This window comes from Rhipicephalus microplus, chromosome 1 (assembly GCF_043290135.1).
Source record: "Rhipicephalus microplus isolate Deutch F79 chromosome 1, USDA_Rmic, whole genome shotgun sequence".
In the NCBI taxonomy this organism is placed as follows: Eukaryota; Metazoa; Arthropoda; class Arachnida; order Ixodida; family Ixodidae; genus Rhipicephalus; species Rhipicephalus microplus.
In genome coordinates, this window is record NC_134700.1 from 267914883 (window position 1) to 267938884 (window position 24002).

A 24002-nucleotide genomic window follows, 5' to 3' on the forward strand; every position below is an offset into this window, starting at 1 on the left:
AGGCGGAAGATCAGTGGCGATCATGTCTACAATTTGACGGCTGCCCGAATGTGTTGCGAGTGATGTGCGCTGCGGTGAAACAAGTGTGTCTAAGGCAAGTACTTCAATTTTTGAATCGAGCAACGGACACAGGTGGGCCACAAAAATGCCTTGTGGAAGCACATGATTCATGCATGTAGCCGAAATTGACAAGAGGTACACAAGTTTTGTTATCTGTGATGCTGAGCACCGTATAGGGCACTGCAACAATGTGCGCAAGGGGTACGTCGGTGAGAGGCGTAGCGTAATAGTCACCGTCGGGCACAGCTGGTGAGCACAGAAAATCGACGTACGTCACCGTTTTGGAGGGCAGGCGAACAAAGTCGCTGCATTGTAATCGGCATGTATGTTGGTACGGGGCGGCACTGATTTGTGGCAGTTCAAGGCGGAGCACACCAGCGGAGCAATCAATCAGAGCAGAATTGGCGGCAAGAAAATCGAGGCCTAGTATTAGGTCGTGGGGACATGTTGCAAGCACGCTAAAAAGGACGACCACTTGATGACCAGGCACGGTAAGTTGAGCTGTGCACATACCGACGACAGGGACTGTTGCACCATCTGCAACTTGGACGACACTGGTCAAGGGGGGCGTGAGGACCTTCTTCATGCGACGACGAAAACGCGAACTCGTAATACAGACGTGAGCGCCCGTATCTATCAAAGCTTCAACAAGTGTGCCATCAACATATACTTCTAGGGTGTTCCGGTTCAAACGCAAGGGCAACAAAGGATTTTGGGTAAGGTCGACAGGGCAGCTTCACCTTCAGAAGCTGCGCAGCCTAGTTTTCCGGGGACATGCGGCGGTTAAACGATGGAGAGGGAGAGCGGCGACGCGTATTTGAACGAGAAGGGCGGCTTTGATGCGGTGGCGACGACGGGACAGGGTGGCCGTAGTCCTCAGGGGCAGTAAATGCTGTAGACTCAGTGCGGGTCGGATAATGGTTGTTTGGTGGACGGAATGAGTTACTGTAAGCGGGGTACGAGCCAGAAGACATAGATGGCCATTGGCTGTGGCAGTAACTAGCGATGTGTCCAGCGCGACCACAGCGGAAGCAGATCGGCTTATCATCAGCTGTTCGCCATTCAGACGGGTTCCTGGTTCGAATAGAGTACGGACGGCGACGTCTCATGTCCACAGAAGCTATCGAGGGACCAGTATTATCCAGGGTGGGTGCAGTGGACAGGATACCAAGGTTAGGAAATTCCTGGCGGACAACAGCCTGGATCAAGGCGACAGCTGGCGTTGAGGCGTCGGGCAACGTCGGTTTGTTGGCAGCCGGGTAAGCGGCCTCAAGTTCACGTCGGACGATGCGCGTCACGTTTTCGGTTGTAGACGGATGACAAGGAGTGGCTTCGCAAGACGACATTGCCGCGGTGTTGGGTAGGCGCTGAAACTGCTGCAAAATGTGTCGACTTTTCGCCTGCTCGAGACGGCGGCACTCTTTGATCACGGCGTCGATGGTCGTTACGTTGGTAAATACAAGCAGGCTGAACGCATCGTCGGCGATTCCTTTTAAAACGTGCGAAATCTTGTCGGCCTCAGTCATGTTGGGATCGGCCCTTTGACACAACGCTAAGACGTCTTGAATATAAGTCAAGTAGACTCAGTGGACGTCTGTGTACGTACAGCCAATTGCTTTCGGGCATCAAGCTGTTGACCAAACGGGTTGCCAAAGAGGTCGTGGAGCTGTTGTTTAAACATTTCCCAGCTTGTGATTTTGTGCTCGTGGGTCTCAAACCAGATGCGAGGAGTCTTGTCAAGATATAAAATGACATTCGCAAGCATAACGGTTGGGTCCCAGCCATATTGCTTGCTGACGCGCTCGTACATGCTAAGCCACCTGTCCACATTCGCGTTGTCTTCTCCAGTAAAAGTACAGGGATCACGGGGTTGCGTTAGGGCGACGTACCTGCTTGCTGTCGTTGCTGAGGTAGGTGGCGAAGCCGTATCCTCACCCGGAGCCATAGTAGCAGACTCAAGGAGGCGTCCACTGCGTAGCTCCGTTGTCAGAAGAGCACCCAGCACTTCCACCAAAATTTTACGTGGAAAATAACAGTTGTCCGTCCGCAGCCACAATGCAGCTCACCGACAACGTCCACTTCTTCACTATCAGTCTGAGGCACCTTTCTTGGGTATGCCCCACTATGCCCTCTTTCAGGCAGACGAAATCACGTAACAATATGATTATGAGAGACGCCGTAACGGAGGGCTCCGTAAATTCCGACCACCTGGGGTTCTTTAAACCCAAATCTGAGCACACGGGCCTACAACATTTCCGCCTCCATCGGAAATGCAGTCGTCGCAGCCGGGATTCAATCCCGCGACCTGCGGGTCAGCAGCCGAGTACCTTAGACACTAGGCCACCGCGGTGGGGCTATATGGCGATGATATTATAGTGGTAAGAGCCACTGCGCAACAGCGCACATTGTTCAGCTGCCCTGCGCACCTCTGCTCCCAGTTCATACGAAGGTACAAGAGGTGTATTCATCATATTTTCCGAGACATCCTGCAATAAATGAAAAAAAAAACGCAGCTTCAATTGCGATAGTGGTGCAAAGCTGGCGCCAAATAACAGATGAGCTATTCCTATAGCCTTTTCTTACGCTCTTTTATAAGCTAAGATGTGACTTTATGTTGGTGCGCAATTACTTGTTCAAGCACATGTGGACTGTCCCTCATGCATGTTGTCGCTCATGGGAGTCAGTAGAGCCCCTAATTTTATAGTGTCCCGCATTCGTTATGTGTGGAGCACTGCTCACCAAGAAATACGGACTTATTGGGCTTAAGTGCACGACCCTTGCCTATTCCCTGGTATAGGTAATCAAATAACTGTGACAGTTCGTCGGCACACTGTTTTTTCTTTTCTTTTTGCATGCGCGACGACTAACAGCGCACGCACCAGCGAAAACACAGCAGCAACTGCGGTAGGCGCAGCAGCTTTGCCTACCACCCGAAACCAAACGCCCGACGACAGCGCCACCGCATTTTCGTGACGTATGCCCGGTGGAATTCGTATTACATATGACGCGTCAAACTAATCAAAGCGCCTGCCAATGTCGTCACTGACACATGACTAAACGTCATTTCCGATCCCTAATATGCCCACTGTGTGGCTTTTTAGTCCAAAAATGTAGTTTACTTGTTTAAATAAAATTATAACAGCATTGTTTTTCGCGTTGCGACTTGCGCAATGATATCGGTGCATTCCAGTGTTTCAGAAAACAACACGCTTGATTTGTGTCGCAGGGCCTCCTTGAAGAACACCACAGATGATGGAAATTTCCGGAACCCTGCTCTACGAAATCTCTCATAATCTTATTGTGGTTTTAGGAGAACCTAAAATATTAATAGCACATATCACGTGACTAGCTGTCACGGGATGTTGCTAGATATCTTAGTCATGTGGCTAGTCGTTACGTTATGTTACGTTGTTTTAGCCGCGAAACAAGTTACGTGTGGCGAGAGCATGTCGTGTGACTAGATAATACGTGATCTTATGTGGTTTTAGTGAGGTCACTATACACCAAAGCACGCCTATCTCGCACTCAAGCTACTGACTGAGCCGAGCAGATACTCTCGCACGCAGACCAGCCCAGACGCTGGGCAGCTGCCACGCATGCGTTACGCCAAGTAGAACAGACACGATTCAGCTCTGAGACTTTCCAAGTGCGAAAAAATACCCGTTGACGCCGCTTATGAGAACTCGTGTAAGCACTCCTGCGTCGATCATCTTTGGAGTCCAAAACAAGCTGCGCAGCAAGTTTATATTTCTTAGCTGTCTGTGACGATCACGACGTACCACGGGAATCGTGCCAGTTCGGGGTTTTCAGCTTATCGCGGGTGGATATTCAAACAAAAAATCTTGCAGCCGACCAGATGATGCATGAAAAAATCCACGCATCTCCACAAAGTGAATGATGACAAGTGAGCGAAGCTATAGGTCCTGATGTCAGTATCGTCTACGTTAAAATCGCCGACTATAAAGGACGGACAGATGGACGAACGGACACACGGATGGATGGACGGCGCTGTCATATACTTGATTGATGAAAAAATAAAGTTGGTTCTTTGCACAGATCTTTTCGTTTTTTGTTGCGCAGGTGTTCAGTTTCGGTTTCATGGAGCGTGACGAACGCGGACAAGGCCCGGTTCTATAACGAGCTTTGCCCCTAAAAGCGGCTTTTTGCCGTCAAAGGACCGCCTCCAGCCAAAGGTGCCGCGACCGCTTTTTGACACGCTGCTTTGTGATTTCTCCCGTGGTCTGCCACGTGGTCACGATGACACGGCGACGCTATTGACTGGAGGGGGATCCTTTGACAGCGGAAAGGCACTTTTGGATGCAAAGCAGCTCTTTTACGAGACTGCTCTGTCCATGTCTTCGTACTAACGCGCCACAGCGCGTTATGCCCCACTGCAGTCGTTGGAACGATGCCAAGTAGGTCAAGTCGCGGCTGCGCGTTGACGTCACTCTCTCCCTCACCCGCAGCAGCTGCCAACTCCTTCCAACGCACCTAGGTGGTGTTTCTCGTGAGCTCGCTGGCAACACACTTCTCTCTCACTTCACCCTTTCCACCACCCGCAACGCTCGACCACACTTCGAGTGGAAACACTCTTTCGGCTCGTTTATCTTCGAAGAAACGTACACAAAACCCAACCCGCCTCCCGTGTCTTTGCGTTTCAAAGAAAATAAGTTTCCCCTGTAAACGCTGCACCGATTTTCGCTTCAAACCGTTCTTCCAGCACCCGCGTTGACGCCCGTTTCAGTCGGGTCAGCGGCGTGCGCATTGCTGCTGCTTCGCATCCCATCATGATTCTCTTCAAGAAGATGGTCCCTGATTTCATTTGGTCCATTTTCAGTTTCGGTTTCAGGGCACCGAATCGGTATGCGATGTGGCCGTGTAGGTGACTTAGTCACGTGGCCACACAAAGTTGAGACTCACGTCGTGCTGGTTGTCTGCTCTCGCACGCACGTGCAAGCACCTGCAAAACAAATGTGCTGCAGTCGCGATGCTTTGCCGGTACGTACGTGGCGGAGGTTCATCGTGGAATATTTTACAGCGCAACGGGTTAGATACGGACAGAGAAGGGAAACAGCATGGCGGAGGTCTAGGGAAGTGACTCACCTCACTACAATAGGAGGTGGGCGTACGGGAGGGGGATAAGGAGGCGGCCACTCTTATAGCCACCTATGATGGGGGATGCAAACACAGCCCCACACATTGACGTAATATGAAGGGGGCGCTGCGACTTAGCTGCGGGAGGTGAAAATTCCGCCCTATACATTGACATAATATGGTGGTGGTGCGCTGCGACGAACCTTGGTTCCCCCGAAGAGAAAAGATACGCACGCTTGCGCTCACTACAGATCTTTTGTTACGTCATTGCAACTTTCGTTGGCCTCCCTACACAGCTACGACAGTTCTGGACGCGCTCGCGATAGGCTTTGGAAGACAGAGCAATTAAGTACACTTTGGAGGTGAATTAAAATATATTCTAAACGTTCTCTGTGTCCGATCATTCGTGTGGAGTGCCCTAGCATACAGAGGAAACCCACAAGAGGCTTGTTTTAGCCTCGAAATTTGGTGGCGTTCGGAAAAGCCATGCAGGTGATACTTACGCATCAATATCACAGTTTTGCCTCAAGAACCAGACAGAAGCCGTTTGCCAGCGATTATTAGCAACCCACCAGTACACACACGTGCACCAGCAAAAAACGAATGTGCTGACAAAATACATGAATATTAGTGCCTCAGCAGTGAGATGCCCTGGCAGGAGAGTGCTCGTTGTGCGAATGAACAAACGACGCTTTTTTTTTTGCCCAACTGCCTATACGAAAGGCGTAGTAAAATGTCGTTCATGTAACGAGAATATTTAGTAGCCACACTGCGCAATCACTGCGGCACACAACGCCAATAAGTAAGGAAGAGCGACGAGATTCGACATGTGGAGTGTTGCAATGAAGCACGCTCTCAGAACACACGGACACAGCAGGCGCGGTCGAACCAAACCAAACATTTATTGAACTACTTTTTTATCGACCATATCGCCAGCCGAATAAAATACCTCACTAGGGACACGTTAAACAACATTATGCAATATTCCAACATACTCAATCAACATAACACAAAAAAATTGGCAGATCCCACGTAAAGTGGGAATCGATGATATGCGAAGCACGAATGGGAAAGGTTGATATGTCACTTTAAAATCAGCACAACGTTACGAGGTGGAAGTAAATGATGCCGTACATGACTTCCATGTCGTGAATATCATGTTTGGATGTGTCGTTTACCTTCGTCATCTATTCACGCCACGGGATATCAAATAGTATATGTAGAGCTAGCGAAACACCCGCGAGCACGCTATGAGCGTGGTATGTTGTCATGTTCTTACACGACACGCGAGCCAGGATTATCATGTTTGCACCAGTCATGTATTTCGTCATGCATTGACGTCACGTACCACCAAATTTAGTATACACCGTTTCACAGGAAGGAAAAAAAAACACCGCCATGATGGGCTGTGCGCGGAAGTACAAAGGGCAAGGGCGCAGCGTTGTCAGTGCATTTTCGAGGGGACGCGCCAATTTTCACAGCCCAAGGAGGGCTATGGCGGCGCCCAGGGAGGCGTTTATGAAAAGGTGAATACGTGGAGCTAGCAAAACGGCCGCGAGCGCATCATGAAGGGCCCGATATACTCCAATGTAGCGTTCACATGCACGCACACTGGGCACAGCGACGCTACGTTAGCAAAACGCGAGCACTCCATAGTCTCACGTCAAACGCGACCAGCGTCCATCGGCACGGCCCGACGGCAACCAGCGCGAAATGAGACATGCCGCATTTCGTGCCGATGCGTTGTCCAGACAAGACTGCGTCTCCATCTTTTCGTGACGGAGGGACGCCGGACGCGCTGGAACGCGCATGCGTCAAAGCACCGCATCACTCGTCTCCGAGTATTCCGTTGCGTCACGCGTGACGCAACGAAATGAACGCCGGCGAGCACGCGCACCGCGTCAAGTCGAAATGTGTAGGCGCGTTGACTGTGGCATGTAGTCATGTTCTCACATGACACGCATCTCATGATTATCATGTTTGCACCAGACACATACATTTATCCTCCATTTACGTCACGTAATGCCAAATTTGGCATATGTGAAGCTAGCGAAACGGCCGCGAACGCATCATCAGTGTGGCATGTAGTCATGTTGTTACATGAGACGCATGTCGTGATTATTATGTTTGGATGTGTCATTTATCTATTTCGTCTGTTCGCGTCACGTAATACCGCGTTTGGCACGTGTGAAGCTAGCGAAACAGCTGCGAGCGCATCATGAGCATGGCATGTATTCATGTTTACATGACATGCATCTCATGATTATCAAGTTGCACCAGTTACGGCTCCTCTGGCACGCTTTTTTGATGCAGATTTCTTTGTACCTGCCCATTATTCATTTCTAACACATGATTTCATAACACTTGAAGTATGACACCCCAATCTACTGAATTTGACCTCTATAAGAACCCTTGCAAGAGGTCATAAATATTGATAAAGGGCATGCCTTATTTTAATTTTTTCCTGTATTGACTCTGTCTTCGTTGTTTAGGCGTCTACAATATTTGTAATAACTGAGCCGATTTATTGGAAGTTAGCTGTGCTTAGAAAAATGTCCGATGAAAAAAAAAATGGCAGCATATCCACGGAGTGAATGATGGATAGTGGGGCGAAGCGTCCATCCGTCCATTCGTTCTTGTTTCCGTCCATCCATGCGTGCGTCTGTGTGGCCGCCCGTGCGTCCATCCGCCAGTCCACACGTTCATCTGTGCATCCGTCCCTGCTACCATCCATGCGTCCGCCCCTGCGTCCGTTCATGCATCTGTCTGTGTGTCCGTTTGTCCACCTATTCAACACTCCAAGCACCACCATCTCGCATCTTTTCATCATATATTCCTCATATAGAAGCACCGCCATCCAGCGGACATTCCAAGGACTGAACGAGAGGAGGCACATGCACACTTTCTTACGGCTGGCGCTTTGTGTGTACTTCCCACCTTTAACCACCTCGAGTTCATGGTATATAGATCACTTTATTCATGGCACTGCGGCCCAACGCTCGCTAAACCTTTCTAAAACCCCGGAAGTTACGCCCAGCAAGTATAACGTAGCAACCCTTTTTTGTCTTCTGTGCGTTGTCGAACAATAAAAAATTCGCAGCGTGCGCGTTAAGTAAAAGCCGAATTCTCCTGTCTCTCATTCCCCCTTAGCAGCCAGTGGCATGTACATTGAGCACTATCTTTTATTGTTCAACAACACACAGAAATCTCTCCCCGGCACCACCTTGGAGGTCAAAATGTAACTTGTTACACACTACTACTACGGCCACGAGGGACGAACGGGTGCCGGTATAAGGAGCTTCGCCCCAAAAACAAAATACCGTGTAAACACACGCTGAACTTGGAGGCCGTAAGAGGGGATAGGAAAGTAATCTGAAACCCCTACACCACGAATGTTTTTTTCCTGATTGAACTTTTCAGGGTATACTAAAATATACACGCATTTACAGAGACCACGAATTGCCAAAGTTATTCGCACACTCCTACCCCCCCCCTCCCCAAAAAATCCTGGGTAGCCCTGCGCCGAAAGTTAACAGTTGGCGAAGCTCAATATAGCGTGTCTCTACAAATGCGCACTGCAAATTTCACCTTTCCGACAGTATGAGGTCTCAAAACTAGTTCAAGTCTAACGTATATAGCCGGACGAGAAATGCACCGCTAAAAATACCGGCTGTTCTAAGGGGCATTGCATGGATATTGTTAATGGGATGGTGACGTGTGTGACTTGGATGTGTGTACTTGCATATCTATATATACGTGAGTGTGTGTGTGTTTGCCTGTACATGTACAAGTTAAGTTTCTTAAAACAAAATGCACACCTGCCTGTCTACACTTTTGACACATATTAAAAGAACTACACTTATAATGCAAAACATCGTCATAAATTTGCTGGCATGCAATGGCATTACGCCAATATAATTTTTGAAAAGCAGCACGATCGATTTAAGCTTTCGATACAAAATGAGAACTGGTTACGGTGAATTCACGCAGATTAACACATGGGCTATGTATACAACTGGGACGTTTTAATGTGTCTAAGATAACCCCTTTCACGTATAGCTCATGACTCGAAGGTACACGCGTTCCTTGAGCTCGGCGCCCTGGCTTGGCCTCCTGGTATTTCAAACACTTAGAGCTTGTGTAAAAGAAGTAAAGTAAGCGCAAAGCACACGGTTAAAACAAGATAAGCCTTTCAGAAAGCATAACCATTATATTTCGCAGAACTGGCTTGATAAAACTGAGTTGTCACGGGTATAAATGTTGTAGAGACTGCCGACAAAACGAGCGTATGATTTATTCGCTGTTTTGATACTTCTGCTCTCTTCGTAGTTCGCCAGTAGTCGCTCACCATGCAGTGCAGCTCAAAGTGCTGCTTGAGTGAGAAGCTAGGCAGATCCATGCAAATTTTGATTGTACAAGTTTTTGTGTGTGTGTGTGGGGGGGGGGGGTCGACAGGCTCCTGGAAACAGTGAATGTCCGACGCCATTTCGGCGTGCCTGCATATTCACGCGTGCACCATGGTGCGTAGCAGTTGTGCATACACTGATAACACCTCAGAAACGCATTACACGCGCTAAAAACGAGCAATTACCCGCTTTCACAGGCTACGGCACGCGCACACCCAATGCAGACGCTCCTGAGATATTCAGTACCATGTGACTACAGCGCCGCCGCTACTGTCCCCCCGCCCAACGTTACTAGATTCAGCCGAGATGCGGCGCGGCCGCCTCATTCATTCCACTGCCCCTTTCTAGTACACAGTACCGCGAGGGACCCCGAGGGAGACGACCATCTACGTCATAAAGCTTCCCAAAATTAACTAGAGGGCACTTTGGCGCTGCGATCGTTCAGCGACCATGGGAATGATGGGTAGTAGTCGTAGTAGAGTGTAGTACACACATTTGCCTAGTCTTCGTACTTGCGGGCGGCGAATCGTACTTGCGGCTTCGTTTATTACTGCATACGGTTTTGTTTTGACAGAAAGAACAAACATTTTTGAACTTAAAGACTTTATTCAAGATAGTAAGCCTAAAATATTAAAGTTGTGAAGCGCAAACGGTGAACATTTGCTTATTTATGTTTTTGTGAAAAAAACAGCTCCAAGCCACACGAACACACACGGAGCCAGAAGCAGGGCAGAAGTATGAAAATTAGACAAATGTGTGTACCCATCATTCCCATGCTCGCTGAAGCGCCGTGTGTTGCAACTCCCATAGACACTAGCGCCAGAGTTCCCTCTAGTAAGAACTATGGAAAACTCTATGACGTGCTCTATGATCTACGCCAACCGCCACACGCAAAAAAAAAAAAAAAAAAAAGGCCGCTCAGGTCTCATGTGCCGCCAGACGTCACGCCTGGCGCTACCTTGCTAACCACGACGATCTAAAACGAAATCGCCGCTCGAGTTCACGTTGCCGTTCTAATTCACAACCCGTGCCGGTTTTGCAAATAAATAAACGAGCTTACCCGGCCAACAATGATCACTCGTTTGTTAAGCTTGTTGCGTAGACGAGGCAATTCTTGATGTCTGAGAAAGCTTCGCATGACAAATACTCACGCCGCACTTCACTTTTGCTTCGTTTAAGCCAAGGGGGTCAAATCCGCCGCATAGACACACCTTTGCCTCGTAGCGCAACTTTTCAGGTTCTGTCAGCCCACGCGCGTAAGCGCTTAACCACATTGTAATGAAAACAAGTCTTCTAAACAGCTTACTGCGCCATTTTCTTGAGAAAAATGTCAAAACAACACGCAAAGTCAGGCTTTTCTGTTGTAGTCCTACGATAGCGTCTGCTCCCGACACCACGTGTATGGTGTCGCCACCATACCCACCACGGGTATGGCTACTGCCGCGCCGACCGTTAGCGCCCCTAGCGGATGCCTCTTTTTATTGAAATGTTTGGTTTCGGTTATGAAACGTGCTGCTTAAAACCAGCTTAGCCGAAGCACGGACAAATGGTCAAGAATATGACTTTTGTCCTACGGCGTCGACTTGCTGCCACGTGTTTGCTAGGAACGAAACCTCGCCAGAGCGTGGCAGCTAAAACTCGTGACGCACTAGGTACTAGGTGGTTGATTTGTTTACATTGAAACTTTTAGGTGTCAATGTCGTGAGACAGGGTGGCGCGTTTCACGTACAGTTGCGTGACACGCACTTTGATAATAATTTTGAGGATCTTCCGTTGGCAATCGTGTAGATGTTGCACCACAAGTTATGGCGCCTTAAAAATTCTGTATCTGAACTGCTTTAATGATAGGCCAGTGAAACGACAAGAGTGATGTACAGGAGACAACAACATTGCGAGTGTGCTGCAAACAGTTTTATAGAATAGCTTACATGTGTGCAAATAAAAATATAGGAGCCCATGCAGTTTTGCCGGGCTTCCGTGCGCGTATCAGCTGATGGCATGGCACATGACTACACGTGTTCTATGTGGTTCACTATTTTCGACGCTACGTTTGCGCTGGCTGAACTCTAGTCGCGCATAAGCGTTCTGTGGAGCCAATCTCTTACGGGAAAGCTTGCTTTCCGGCCTCGCGAAATCGCATCTTTGCCCAAACATCTGTGGAGGAACGCCGCCGTGGTAAATGGTAGGCTGCGGCGCAGCCCGCGCAGCAGCTGCCGCGACTGCCATTTCATTTCTGCACGAAGTAGTTCCCAATAAATTATGTTTCATTCAATTGTCGAAAGCTCGGGTGAGTCGTTGAAGTAGACCCTAGTAAAATTATGTTTTTATATGGTGTGATGAGTACACGTCAAGCGCGGTTTATTTCTGAACTTATCTGACAAAATTGATCACTGCGCCCAGCTGCGCATTGATACACTTAGCCTAGCTAGAAGCAGGGCGGAACCAGGCGGAACTGCGTCTACTACGATCCTTGGTTTGGTAGGCCTAGCAGCGACTGATCGTTCGTCGTGCGGACGACGAAAAGGCACGCTGCTGTTCGCAAGTGCTTTACATGAATCCCTTGACGTACGTAAGAATGTACTCCTCATCACTACTGTGAATCTTGGGTTGCTGTGATACCGCGGGAAAGGCTGATCATTAATCGATTGCTCGGAGGACTACAATTAGTCTAATTGAACGGAATAGTAGCTTTCCTTTGTATTTGAATAGAGAGAGATTTCTTTTGTGATCGCAATTTTTGCCGCAATGCATTTGCCCGCAGCAATGTCAAGAATATCACCAAGCTCAATGAAACCGAATTAAAACTCGGAGTTACCGAAAAGACATCCTGGCACAAGAAGTACAAAGACAGTGCTTGGATTTTCATCGGTGGCTTGGACTATCAGCTAACAGAAGGGGACGTGATCTGCGTATTTTCTCAGTAAGTTATTTGCGTGTGTTCTCGCCTTATCCGCCTAATCAGCAACACAGCCAGTACTGAGGCTAGGCGGTTTTACGATGCAGGTGGCAACATCTCGTGCGTGTAGACGGAGAGTCCGATTCCCGCCACCGTTGCTGCAAGTTGACGCGTGTGAAATGCCGAAATTTCGGTGTAATTGGGTACACGTAAACACAAAGTGATCGGAAATAACTCGAGTCCGCGCGGTGGCTTGCCTCGCGATGTGATTTTGCCACGTAAAGCCCCTAAATTGAATGCCTCTTTATTACTCGGTGCCTTATATCGACAGTGGTTGCGCAAGAAACAAAAAAAAAAAAGCAACCGCGTTTTTTTTACTAGAAGCAGACAGGTGTGCTGATTTTTGTGGGGTTTGGTGGATAAGATTACAGCGTAGTACTTAACACTTCAGGGGTGTTAAATTCATAATCTCATACCCGTCTAGGGAATTCGGTGGCTTTAAAACAAAGTAGAATGAAGCATATGATGGAGCGAGCTTGAATCTGGCGACAACGTCGCATTTCGTGGCGTGAGATCTCGCATGTTAAAAGATTAAGGCGACAGCTTGCCCGCCTTTTTTCAGCCAGCTGATCGGCGCGCACTGAGAGCGATGTTATGGCTATATCTTCAACTCTGAATGCGGCCCTTGGGCGCCCAAAATAACTGGTAGCCATATGATATGGTGACCTTTATTTCACTGCTCGCTACGCACGTTTGTAACGCTAAACCTCTCATTCTTTATTTCGCTTATACGTCGCTGTATTCAATTCCGTGCTTAAAGCAGCCGTGGTAAATCCCTTCATGCAGGTACGGCGAGGTAGTAAACATCAATTTGATCCGTGACAAAAAGACAGGAAAGTCAAAGGGCTACTGCTTTCTCTGTTACGAAGATCAGCGTAGCACTGTTTTATCAGTGGACAACCTGAACGGCATTTCGGTAAGTTGTCTGCCTCTGTTGTCTTGATTGGAGCATTACTGTGGCTAACCTTCTTGCTTTTGTTTAGCCTTTGTGAGAGTAAAAAAAAAATACTCCGAAAGAGTGGGTGTAGTGATGTGCTTAGGTAATTTTTCGATGTACCCAGTACAGTTCTCCTTAGGGTGCCCCATGACACCGAGGTGCGTCTATTTATCACAGCCATGTGTTCTCATCGCTTCCTTCCGTGCTCACTTCTGTTTTTCTCCTACTGCCGTTCCAGCTTTCACTGCTACTGCATCAGTACAAGAACAAGTATTCTCAAAATTAGTATTATTATTATTTCTCACCGTTAGGTATGTTGTGGTAAGGCTTTACAAACCCCCTGCTTTCTTGTGCATAGTTTGAGTAAAATAAAAGACCTGCCGCATGTGCTTGTGTAATTGACTTGGCAGAATGAAGAAAAGGCATTGCAACAAGAAATAGTGGCAGTTTTGGCAGCACCTACGTTTTTCACATTCAATTCCTTCTTTATTTAGTTCATGGTTTAATTAGCTTCTTACTTAAGTTTGGTTCTTACTTTAAATGATCCTTAGGATGGTTTTTAGAACTTTGTGCATTTATGGTACAACATTATCAAGTCTTAACATTAGCATCATAACTTAAACAAAGCGCTTGGCGTAATAGAAAGTTCGAACAATTCTTCCTACCACTGCTTCAACTTCTTTGCTGAGCGGCCGTCTTCTCTGGAGGTCTACCGTCAGGTCTTAACTTCCCTCGGCTGTCCACCAGCGCCTGGTTGATTTTATCCCACAAAGCACGATGAAAATAATGACTTTAGGCTATGCGTACTTGCCGTAAAGGGATACTGAACAAAGTTTTTGCCGCCAATATTTTCAGCTAAATTAAAAGATTGGGCTCTGAAATCGATAGACAGCCTCAATTTCAGACAGAAACTACGCGAAAAAATCAATTTAATGGTTTTTTCACGGACTGCCGCGTCTAGCAGCTGCGCCGTAGACCGTAGACTAGAGTGTTTGGGGATGCACACGCTCTAAACAGGCAAGTCAACAATGCCAGCAGTTGCCAATGTCTCTCGACTCGCTAAACTTCCACTTCAGTTCCCAAAACTGGTATGAACAACGACGGCAGTGAACTATGCTTCTGGCTCGGGCAAAGCACCAGCACTTTTGTGGAAGGGAAAGAGTGGGATGAAGGGAGAGGTGGAGAAATGGAAGAGGAGGAAAGAACACGTGCATCCTGCATGCACCTCGGTGAGTTTGAAGCTCGCGCTCAGGAGCAGCCGCGGCGCGCTGACAATGCATCAAAAAATACAACCAACTGTTCAGAATACGAGAAATTAACTTTGTTTATCAGAACAATGGAATATTCTGAATCAAATTTTGAAGCTTCGTCAGTTTTTTTCATTTTTTGTTCAGTATCTCTTTAAGAAGCTCGTGGACAAACGAAAATTCTCCCATCGATAACCAGTAAGCATAAGAAGGGGAATTGTGGTGGTAGCCTTGCAGCCCATAGTGACTGCCTGAAATGAGGATAGCTGAAACTTCGGTTTGGCGGCACACTGAAAAAGATGAAAATTTTACATGGAGCACTGAAATTGGCCTGTCAATGGACCAAAAGGCCTACACTGGCTTTTATTTAGGTATGAAAATATTGTCCAATACATTTTAGGATACCTTTAAATTAAGTCAAATTTCTTGCCTTGTGGTAAAACAGCAGTGCTTATAACATCGTCATTGCAGAGATATTGAATACAGGATAGTTGCTCCTGTATGCACTAGCCTAGTTAACATTTATTGCCTTAACAGTAGAAGTTGGTGTGGTGTGCCAACGGAAGAAAAGAATCATAAATCGGCGAACTGGTGACAAGCTGTGGAGGTATGACCCTTACTTCCCTTCCCCTTTGGTCTGGCTTGCCTCTTCTTGATCTGTCCTGCACAAGCAACCTCTCCTTGTTTGTCCTGCAAATGCTGTGTGTGCTGAACAGGTGAGCTGCGTCCTGAGCGCTTCTAGTCATTTTGTTGTGGTGGGGCTCTGCAGAGCAGCCAGGTGTTGTCTGCAGGACCTGTGTTGGGTGCATCTGGGGAAGTGCTGGAGGGGACAGGTCTTTGATGTCGCCACTTTTGGCACTGCCCCTTTCCAGAGTCGCAAAAGAGCGACATGCACAGGGGTTCATTGAGCCGGCCTGCCGCCGCTCGCCGTCTTCTGTGGCGCTCTTTAAAGAGGGCGCCCCCTCTCTACGCGTCGGACGGCCGGGTGGCTGCGCTTGCTTCGCTGCCACCAGAGCCGGGAGGCCGCACGGGATGCGTCCGGAGCAGCAGCCGCTGGCTGCACTGTGGGCCGCAGAGGCTCCGCCCCGATGTGTGTGGGGGCATGCCCGTTTTTTGGGTGGGCCCGTCCCGTCTGCAGCGAGGGCTGTGGAGCCAGGACGCCTCGTTCGGCAGCACTGGATGCAAGCTCGTCCGGAGCAGTGCTGTTGCTCTGCTGCGGCTCCTCCCTCCCCCCCGCGCACTTGAGGGCGGGGCCCCGGCCGCCCTCACCCCTCCTATGGCAGGAGGACAACTAGGTGCTGTGCTGCCACCGCATGGCTGAAGCAGTCGGCGCCAGCACGACGGTGCGAGCCCTCCTCCTCCGCAGCTAGCGTGTCTCTTTCAAGATCGTGGGGCCTGCTGCGTCATCCCAGTGGGGCATGTCGGAAGAGGGGATTGGCATCGGTGACCGGGCTTCTTCCCCATGTGTGACACATTGGCATCGGGAGGCTGTAGATGACACAATGCTGAAATGTCTGAAGTGCATTTCAGTATTGATTGATCCAAGAGGCACGGGGCCTTGTACGATTACTTTGCGGTAAGCGAGGACCTACACGTCTGGTTCAAAGGCAGTCGTACTCGATGCCAGTGTGTCGCTAAGTGCAATGCTGTTGCCTCTGTGCAAGACGTTTTCAGATATGTGTGTTGCTCCATTTGTTTTTGAAGACTGTAAATTGAATGATATTCACGGTATGCTGTGCATTCCTTCGAAAGAATTTGTGGGCTGTGTTATATATTTTGGAAGGCTCGTTACTTTTGTTCAGTCAAATGGTGCATCAAGGCAACACTGGCCAACATGTCTGTTCCAGTCAGATGGGTTGCCCCAATATAAACTACCAGTACTTTTCTTATAAACTACCAGTACATAAAAAATGGTTAGCAGGAATCTTCCTATAAGCACTGAGACACTTTATATTCTTTATTTTTCCTCAAGAGAAAAGGAGTGACACATCTATTGCTGTAACTTTCTTTTTGAGTTGTGCACATAAAGTAAACTAACTGTTTCTGCATGCTGACATCTTGAAACTCAAGATCCTCCAAGTCTTATGTGCATCAAGTCTTGCATTTGAGTCTTAGTTTCTGCCCGTTTTCACTATGCCTAGCCTAAAAAGATGGTGAAAGTGTGTTTTGCTTTAGAGTAGGGACGGAAATTTGAGCAAGGAAGGGGGATGCTCTGACTTGTGCCTGGCATCCTCCCTCCTGGTTTCTAGCTGTGCAAGCGCACCATTCGTGTGGACCACGTGGAGAACTACAAGCCACCCAAGGACTCGGAGGACCTTGATGCTGTAATGGCAAAGCTGCATCGCGAAGGCTGCGCTCCCGAGACAGTAGCACGAGATGAGCACAAGTCCGAGGATGACTCCGAGGAGGAGATGGTGACTGAGGATGGTCCACAGAAGGCGCCACCTCCTGCGGATAGCCGCGGGGATGATCCCGAGTATGCCAAGCGTCTAAAGAAGGGTGAGCAACCCTTTGTAGAGAGGTCCACATTAGCGGTTTGTGGTTACTGCTGTTAGGCAGAGGCATCCACATACTCATCATATAACGGGATATTAGGAAAAACATTGGGGTGCATCAAAAAAGTGATTTGGCAGTGACCATAGCTGAAAAGAAAAACGTACTGTTTGCTTATGATATCAGTAGTCGAAAATGGAACAGTGAACTTTAAACATGGCGAAGCAATGGTCACTCGCGTGCACAGAAGCTTGGTAGTCATGGGTGGCTGTCTACATAAAAATAGTAACAAACGTGTGTGACATTGTAGAGCTGTGAAAACAGTATAGACATTATTGTGAGAGGGCTTTTTTTACAAAATGTCACATAATTTGATTGGTTATGCTACAAACCAGCTGCTAAGTTTCTTGTAAAGCAGAGCACGGCTTATTGTGATTGGTTTTAAAGGGTCTTTCAAACTAAGAAAATGTTTGTCTAGACAATTGTATGTTGCCGATTGGTTCAAGAATGAAACTGTAAAACTGCACTATATTTGTGCTGTGGTACTGTCACTTTAGGTATAAGTGAGAAAGCACGCGCTGACTAATCCTAGGCATTCATGTGAAATTCTAAGGCAAGGCAGCATCTTCGTGTCACTAGCAACAATTCCGAAGTTGCATTTGGCGGTATTGTATTGAGCGTTTTTCGATCAGTAGTGCAAACCATAAATTCTAAACCGCCCCGCCGCGGTGGTCTAGTGGCTAAGGTACTCAGCTGCTGACCTGCAGGTCGCGGGATCAAATATGGTTGCGGCGGCTGCGTTTCCGATGGAGGCAGAAACGTTGTAGGCCTGTGTGCTCAGATTTGGGTGCACGTTAAAGAACCCCAGGTGGCTGAAATTTCCGGAGTCGTCCACTACGGCGTGTCTCATAATCATATGGTGGTTTTGGGACGTTAAACCCCACATATCTCTATCTATCATCATAAATTCTAAACCATCAAAGTGAAAACCGAGCTACTAAGGGTTCTTTTTTCTTAACTGTTCACTTTTTCTCAGATTTGTCGGAGTCAGCCTGTTGTATAGCAGCTGTGTGAACAATGAAATAGTCCTAAACTTCAGTCGAGGAGGTCGACATCTTGTAAACTACAGGTGGGCAGCATGGGTGGACGAAAGTGTGCATTTTAAGAGCAAACTTGGAGCATGGGACCACACAACAGGCGAAGTAAGAAGCACGCAACACAAGCACTCACTAACAACAGTTCGCTAAGCAAATAGTATGAATTACCAACTATTGGAGGGAAACAGCACGAAAGACGAGAGATTAGGCAGAGGAGGGTACATGCAACAGCACTGACTTACAACAAAAGCGTATTCGTTAAGCCATGCATTGTATACCTGCCCTGTTAAAACTAAAAGAAACAAATGACAAGACGAGGAAAAATCAAATATCAGCATCATCACAAAAAAAAAAGGACTCACCGCACATGCATTCATTTTGATAAAAAACAACCTCCTTTTCTCACAGAGCAACTGAAGGCCTGCTCACGCATATGCGACACATATGGTCACTACAATATGGGAACGACTTTTTTCTAGTTTTATCTGGAGACTGCTTTGTCTTCCATTTTCAACACCTATTGCAATAGTAGAGCAGAGAACGTGGATTTATGTGTTTGTTCCAGTAGTTGGGCATAATGACTTGTCTCGTTTCTGAATATTAAGAGTTGATGTGTTTTGGTCTTAATGGTAGGTTATGTTCTGGTGAAAGCAATAGCTCTGAGTGCTTATATTGGCAGTCAACTTGTAAAGGTGACCGGTCCTCAGGAGTCTGCAGTGTTAGCTCGGACAGGTACAGAACCTACTGGCTCAATCTGGTCTCCATCCTTTATGGGAGCTTTTATTTCTGGGGACGCTCGACTTTTATGCCAAAAAAATAAAGCTGGTTAAAATGGCTGATGTCTGTGTGAAGTAATGGTTACCTTGAATTTTTAAAACGTTCAGTCTCGCATCAATTTGCACGGGCCTTTCCTGTACGTAACTAACCCATGTATGCGGGCACTGCAGATTGGAAATTCCAAAGCTTTTGCCGCAGGCGACCAATATTAGACATCCACTTTTTGTTTCTTTGCCTTTTGCAACCATGCATTGGTAAACTGGCTAACAAGTTATATGGTCTATGTTTGCTGAACGTTTCATGTAACAAGCATGTTATTACTTACATGAAACAGGCTGTACCTGACGCACTTACCTGTACACTTGCAGAGAAAAAGAAACTGAAAAAAGAGCGCAAGAAAAAGAAGCGTCTCAAGAGGGAAAAGCGTAAACTGAAGCGCATGGCTGCCAAGACTGGGAGCAACAGCAGCAGCCACAACCAGGCGGGATCTGGAGGAGGGGGAGGCCAGTCGTCAGAGTCTGCAAGCTCTGGAGACTCCGGCAGTGCATCTGAAAACACCCCAGTGCGACCTCAGTCACCCCCATCACCACAAAAAGGTGCCGGAGAGGGTCCCCCACCAGCCAATGGTTTGCCTCGCCAACCCATCACAGGAATCCAGAGCCGGTTGGTTAAGCTGGCCATGGCTGACTACCCACTGAGTCCTGTGCGACCACGCTCACCAAGCCCTTCAGACCGGAAGCGGCGCACACCCCCAGCCGGCTATCGTTCACCATCCTTTCAAAGGTGAGCGTGTTCAACAGTGGGAGCATTGATAAATGTTTTGCATCTAGGTGTGCCTTTCATTGGGTGTTACAAATTTCGCATGCTACCAGAATATTCATTCCTCTGTTGGGCGTCAGGCCAACATAGCAAATGAACATGTCAAGTTGCCAACCATTCAGCCCTCGTGTACATTTGTAAAGACTGCACTCTGTGGTAAAGTGGTGCCCATTCTTCAACACTGTGAAATGGCTAGTATCATCAATATTTCTGGTAAGCAAAGTATCTGGCATTGTGACCAGTAATAAAAAGCATATAGCTGTGTTCTCTGTAGGCCCCTTGTGAATTTGCTATCAGTTTCTGTGTTCCGTTCTTTGTGGGTGCAGTCTAGTGGTTCTGCCATTTTTAAAGCAAAGCAGTGCCGAAGAAAAGCAAAAATCGCTGTACAGTAATGTTGAGTACAGCTGACAGAGTTGCTTACTGCACATTTTATGGTGGTATGGCCATTATTTATCATAGGAGGCTGTAGAAGGGTAATAAATATAGTAATAATGACAGAGGAGAGTGCTTGCCTCTAGTGCATTGCTGATGCTTCCCTAAGGCAACGTGGCGACCTACAGGTTTTACAATGGTAAAGGAGTTAATATTAATGCACACTTGATATTGCAATGATTTGCCTGGGGGGGGGGGGGGGTGTCAAGGGCCAGCTTGCCCTCGCTGCAGCCTTATTGTAATACACACAGAGGAATGTCTGTAGTGGCATAGTACGAGTATAGCTAAGCTCAGTAGGTGTACACTGTATAACATGGTTTGTGGCACTTAAGGAAAAGATGCTTTGATATGTGCTGTGCTAAATGCAGTTGCAGTAATTTGGTTGACTTCCTCAAGAGTTTTCCTAGCCCATGACATGTTTTTTTTTCATGTTGGTGGCCGTATGGTGAAACATGTTTTGCTAATACCAACACGAGTGATAAGTGCTGTGGCTGCTTATCATTGTCGTGGACAATTGAGTGGGAAGCGCATCGTTTATATGCGGAACATTAAGGAACGCTGTACTTGTGGTACGCTTCGACGCGCCAGCGGCATTGTCACATGTTTTTTTTTTTTCTCCCTGAGCATCTGCAATATGCACAAAAACACTTTAACTAATATAAAGTTAGAAGCTGTCTAATCAAAAATTTGCGAGGCGATCTACTTTTTTTTCTATGCAACTTTAAGCTAGCTTTGTTGCTACAAAGTTTAGTCAATTAATCATGCCTAATTAAGCAATTACACAGAAAGGAAGAAATAGTGTGGCTTACTCCAGATGATACAAGCACATGAATTCGGTCACATCATCATAGTGTCGACATGTTTTTGGCCCTGTCTAAGGATAGTTGTGGCACCCTGTATATAGTTATAAAAATATTTCTGCTCAGAAATCATCACGGGATGCCACTACTTTCATGTGACTGCACTGCTTGTGTGGCAAATTAACTAATTGCTTGCAGTCACTGTACCACAGCATTCTACTCTTTATAGCCTCATGTCTATCATAACTATATTACCACTCCGTATACAGCGAAAAGCTGTTTATTAGCTATGTTTAACCGGTATTGATACATATACGCATTCTCTTCTTATTATTCCAGGAGATCACCATCGCCCCGGCAGGCTCGTCCGCGAAGCCCGCGCAGAACCCCGAGCTCGCCGCGTAGGCGATCCCGTAGTCCACGTCGTCGTTCTCCCAGTCCCAGGCGTCATTCACCCAATCTTAGACGTCGTCGTTCACCAAGTCCCAGGCGTCACTCACCCAATCTGAGACGTCGTTCTCCCAGTCCCAGGCGCCGTTCTCCAAGTCCCAGGCGCCGTTCTCCAAGTCCCAGGCGCCGTTCCCCAAGTCCCAGGCGCCGTTCCCCAAGTCCCAGGCGCCGTTCCCCAAGTCCCAGGCGCCGTTCCCCAAGTCCCAGGCGCCGTTCCCCAAGTCCCAGGCGCCGTTCTCCAAGTCCCAGGCGCCGTTCCCCAAGTCCCAGACGTCGTTCCCCAAGTCCCAGACGTCGTTCCCCAACTCCCAGGCGGGGCTCCCCCAGCCCTAAGAATTCACCAAGTCCGAGGCGTCATTCACCTAGCCCCCGGCGTCATTCACCTAGCCCGCGGCGTCACTCACCCAGCCCGCGGCGTCGATCACCGAGTCCTAAAAGGCACTCACCCAGTCCGCGGAGGCTGTCGCCCTCAAGGCAGTCAGCCAGTCCAGTGCAGCGATCGGCAAGCCCTCATCAGCGGTCTGTGTCTCCACCACCCCCTCGCCGTGCTTCCCGTAGTCCAAGCATTCAGCGCTCTGTTAGTCCACGACCACGGTCTCCGAGTCCACCACACAGTTCATCTAGCTCTCATCACCCCTCACCAAGCCCTCCACTTCGCCGATCCCCAAGCCCACGACGAAGGTCACCCAGCCCTCCTCTTCGGCGATCCCTGAGTCCACGGAGGTCTCCTAGCCCACGACGTCGTAGCCCGAGTCCGCGACGTCGTAGCCCGAGTCCGCGACGTCGTAGCCCGAGTCCGCGACGACGTAGCCCGAGTCCGCGACGACGTAGCCCGAGTCCGCGCCGTCGAAGCCCGAGTCCGCGCCGTCGGAGCCCGAGCCCGCGTCGCCGAAGCCCGAGTCCACGCCGTAGAAGCCCCAGCCCTCGGCGGCGTAGCCCCAGTCCGCGCCGTCGCAGTCCCAGCCCAGTGCGGCGCCGCTCTCCCAGCCCTCTGCGACGCCGGTCTCGCAGTCCCCGAAGAAAATCCCGCAGCCCGCGACGTCGGTCTCGTAGTCCAAGGCGACGTGGCAGCCGTGGTCGTCGCTCGCGGAGCGTGAAGCGCCGCTTGTCACGCAGCCCAGCTCGCAAGAGGAGTCGCTCTCGTCGTCGCTCGCGGTCGCCTCGTCGTCGCAGCCCCCGGCACTCTCGAAGCAGGAGTCGTTCGCGGCGTGCCTCGCCACGAGGCAGAAGGTCGGTGAGTAGGCACCGTGGTCGCCGCTCGCGCAGCCGCGATCGGCACCGTCGCTAACCTCCACAACATCTCCATCGTGTGTCACCAACTGTTCTCGTCATGTGTTCCTCGTAATAAAGTGCGCTGCCGTGAAATGCGGCTCATTGTCATAGCCATCGCTTTTTCATTGCTGCCAACTAGTTCGTTCCAGGCTACGGCGAGCACTTTACGTGGCAAGGAATGTTCATTTCCATTGAAATAATGCATGTGTGTCTTCCAGACATGGGAATGGACCAAAAAGGGACGGCATAACTGGCTGCCACGAATGTGCACGGTAAAGCCCGCATGGGTCCAACCGAAGTCCACTCTGCCATAGTCATCAGCGAAGAATGACAAGAACACTGAAACACTTCATGCCTTTTTAGGACTTCATTGCCTTTATTTCATCTAACGCTGCATTAGCTGCATACCTTCAAAACACGTGGATGATTATGTAGACAGTGACCGCGGTTTCGTGCGCTGCAGTTGTGGCAAATGGTAGTTACGTTTGCAATCCGTGTGCACGGTCCACACACGTGCCTTCATAACTACATCATTGCTATCTACGCTTCGGTGGTTGTGGCAAGCATCATTGTTTTGACTCTGTGTACAGCAGATGCATGTGTATTTTCAAAGTTTCATCATTTCCATACACGGTCGCGTCTGTATCGATCGCAGTTTGATACAGAGCAGTTGCTGGAAACAAAAACCACAGTTTGCACGCTGCGCAAACGACACGCTTATGAAGCTTGCAGGGCCAGTAGACCATAGCTGTCATTCGATAGTTTCGGTACCAAGGTTCATATCGCCTGTCGCGATAAAGTGTTTTCGGAACATCTGTATGTTGGCCCACTGGGCGCAAGAGCGTTCGGCCAAAATTCGTATCATACGCCGAGATTCTACTGCATTTGTATACATTGTGTTGAAGGGTCCAGGGTACCTATACTATTATCCGGTGTTTTACGTTCCAAAACCCAATAGGATTATGAGAGATGGTATAGCAAAGGGCTCCAAAAATTTCAACTGGTCCTCTACTATTTCGTCTCAACTAAAATGCGACATCTGTGGCCGGAATCGAACCCGCGACTTCGTATCGGCAGCCGAGCACCATAGCCACTGTTCCACCGGGGCGAACGCAGGGTACTTACTTCATGTGGTAAAGGGTACAGATTATCGGAAGAAACT

The 24002-nt window shown here is 48.6% G+C and overlaps 1 protein-coding gene and 1 long non-coding RNA gene across 4 annotated transcripts; one reads left to right on the plus strand and one right to left on the minus strand.

The window, feature by feature from the left end:
• Positions 1-6037: 6037 nt before the first annotated feature.
• On the minus strand, positions 6038-11005 carry LOC142817116 (uncharacterized). Its single transcript, XR_012895111.1, has 2 exons — positions 10621-11005; positions 6038-7898 (listed from the first exon to the last, which is right to left on the minus strand). It is a non-coding gene; the product is annotated as an uncharacterized LOC142817116 (long non-coding RNA).
• A 966-nt stretch (positions 11006-11971) lies between these two features.
• LOC119187353 (uncharacterized) lies at positions 11972-22950 on the plus strand. 3 transcript variants are annotated; one of them, XM_037435520.2, is made up of 6 exons: positions 11972-12125; positions 12322-12480; positions 13303-13432; positions 16950-17199; positions 19436-19850; positions 21458-22950. In XM_037435520.2, exons 1-6 carry the CDS (start codon positions 12112-12114, stop codon positions 22854-22856), a joined length of 2367 nt encoding a protein of 788 aa, XP_037291417.2. In that variant the 5' UTR covers positions 11972-12111; the 3' UTR covers positions 22857-22950. The 3 variants fall into 3 exon arrangements, with proteins under 3 accessions (XP_037291417.2, XP_075750332.1, XP_037291424.2); XM_075894217.1 differs by lacking the exons at positions 11972-12125; positions 12322-12480; positions 13303-13432 and adding an exon at positions 15761-16143; XM_037435527.2 differs by lacking the exons at positions 11972-12125; positions 12322-12480; positions 13303-13432 and adding an exon at positions 16138-16276.
• Positions 22951-24002: the final 1052 nt, after the last annotated feature.

Bases quoted from the DNA above. Each gene is read 5' to 3' on its own strand.
- LOC119187353 (XM_037435520.2), top strand. The intron at 12,481-13,302 runs GTAAGTTATTTG...CCCTTCATGCAG, and splicing joins GTGATCTGCGTATTTTCTCA to GTACGGCGAGGTAGTAAACA. The intron at 13,433-16,949 runs GTAAGTTGTCTG...CCTGGTTTCTAG, and splicing joins ACAACCTGAACGGCATTTCG to CTGTGCAAGCGCACCATTCG.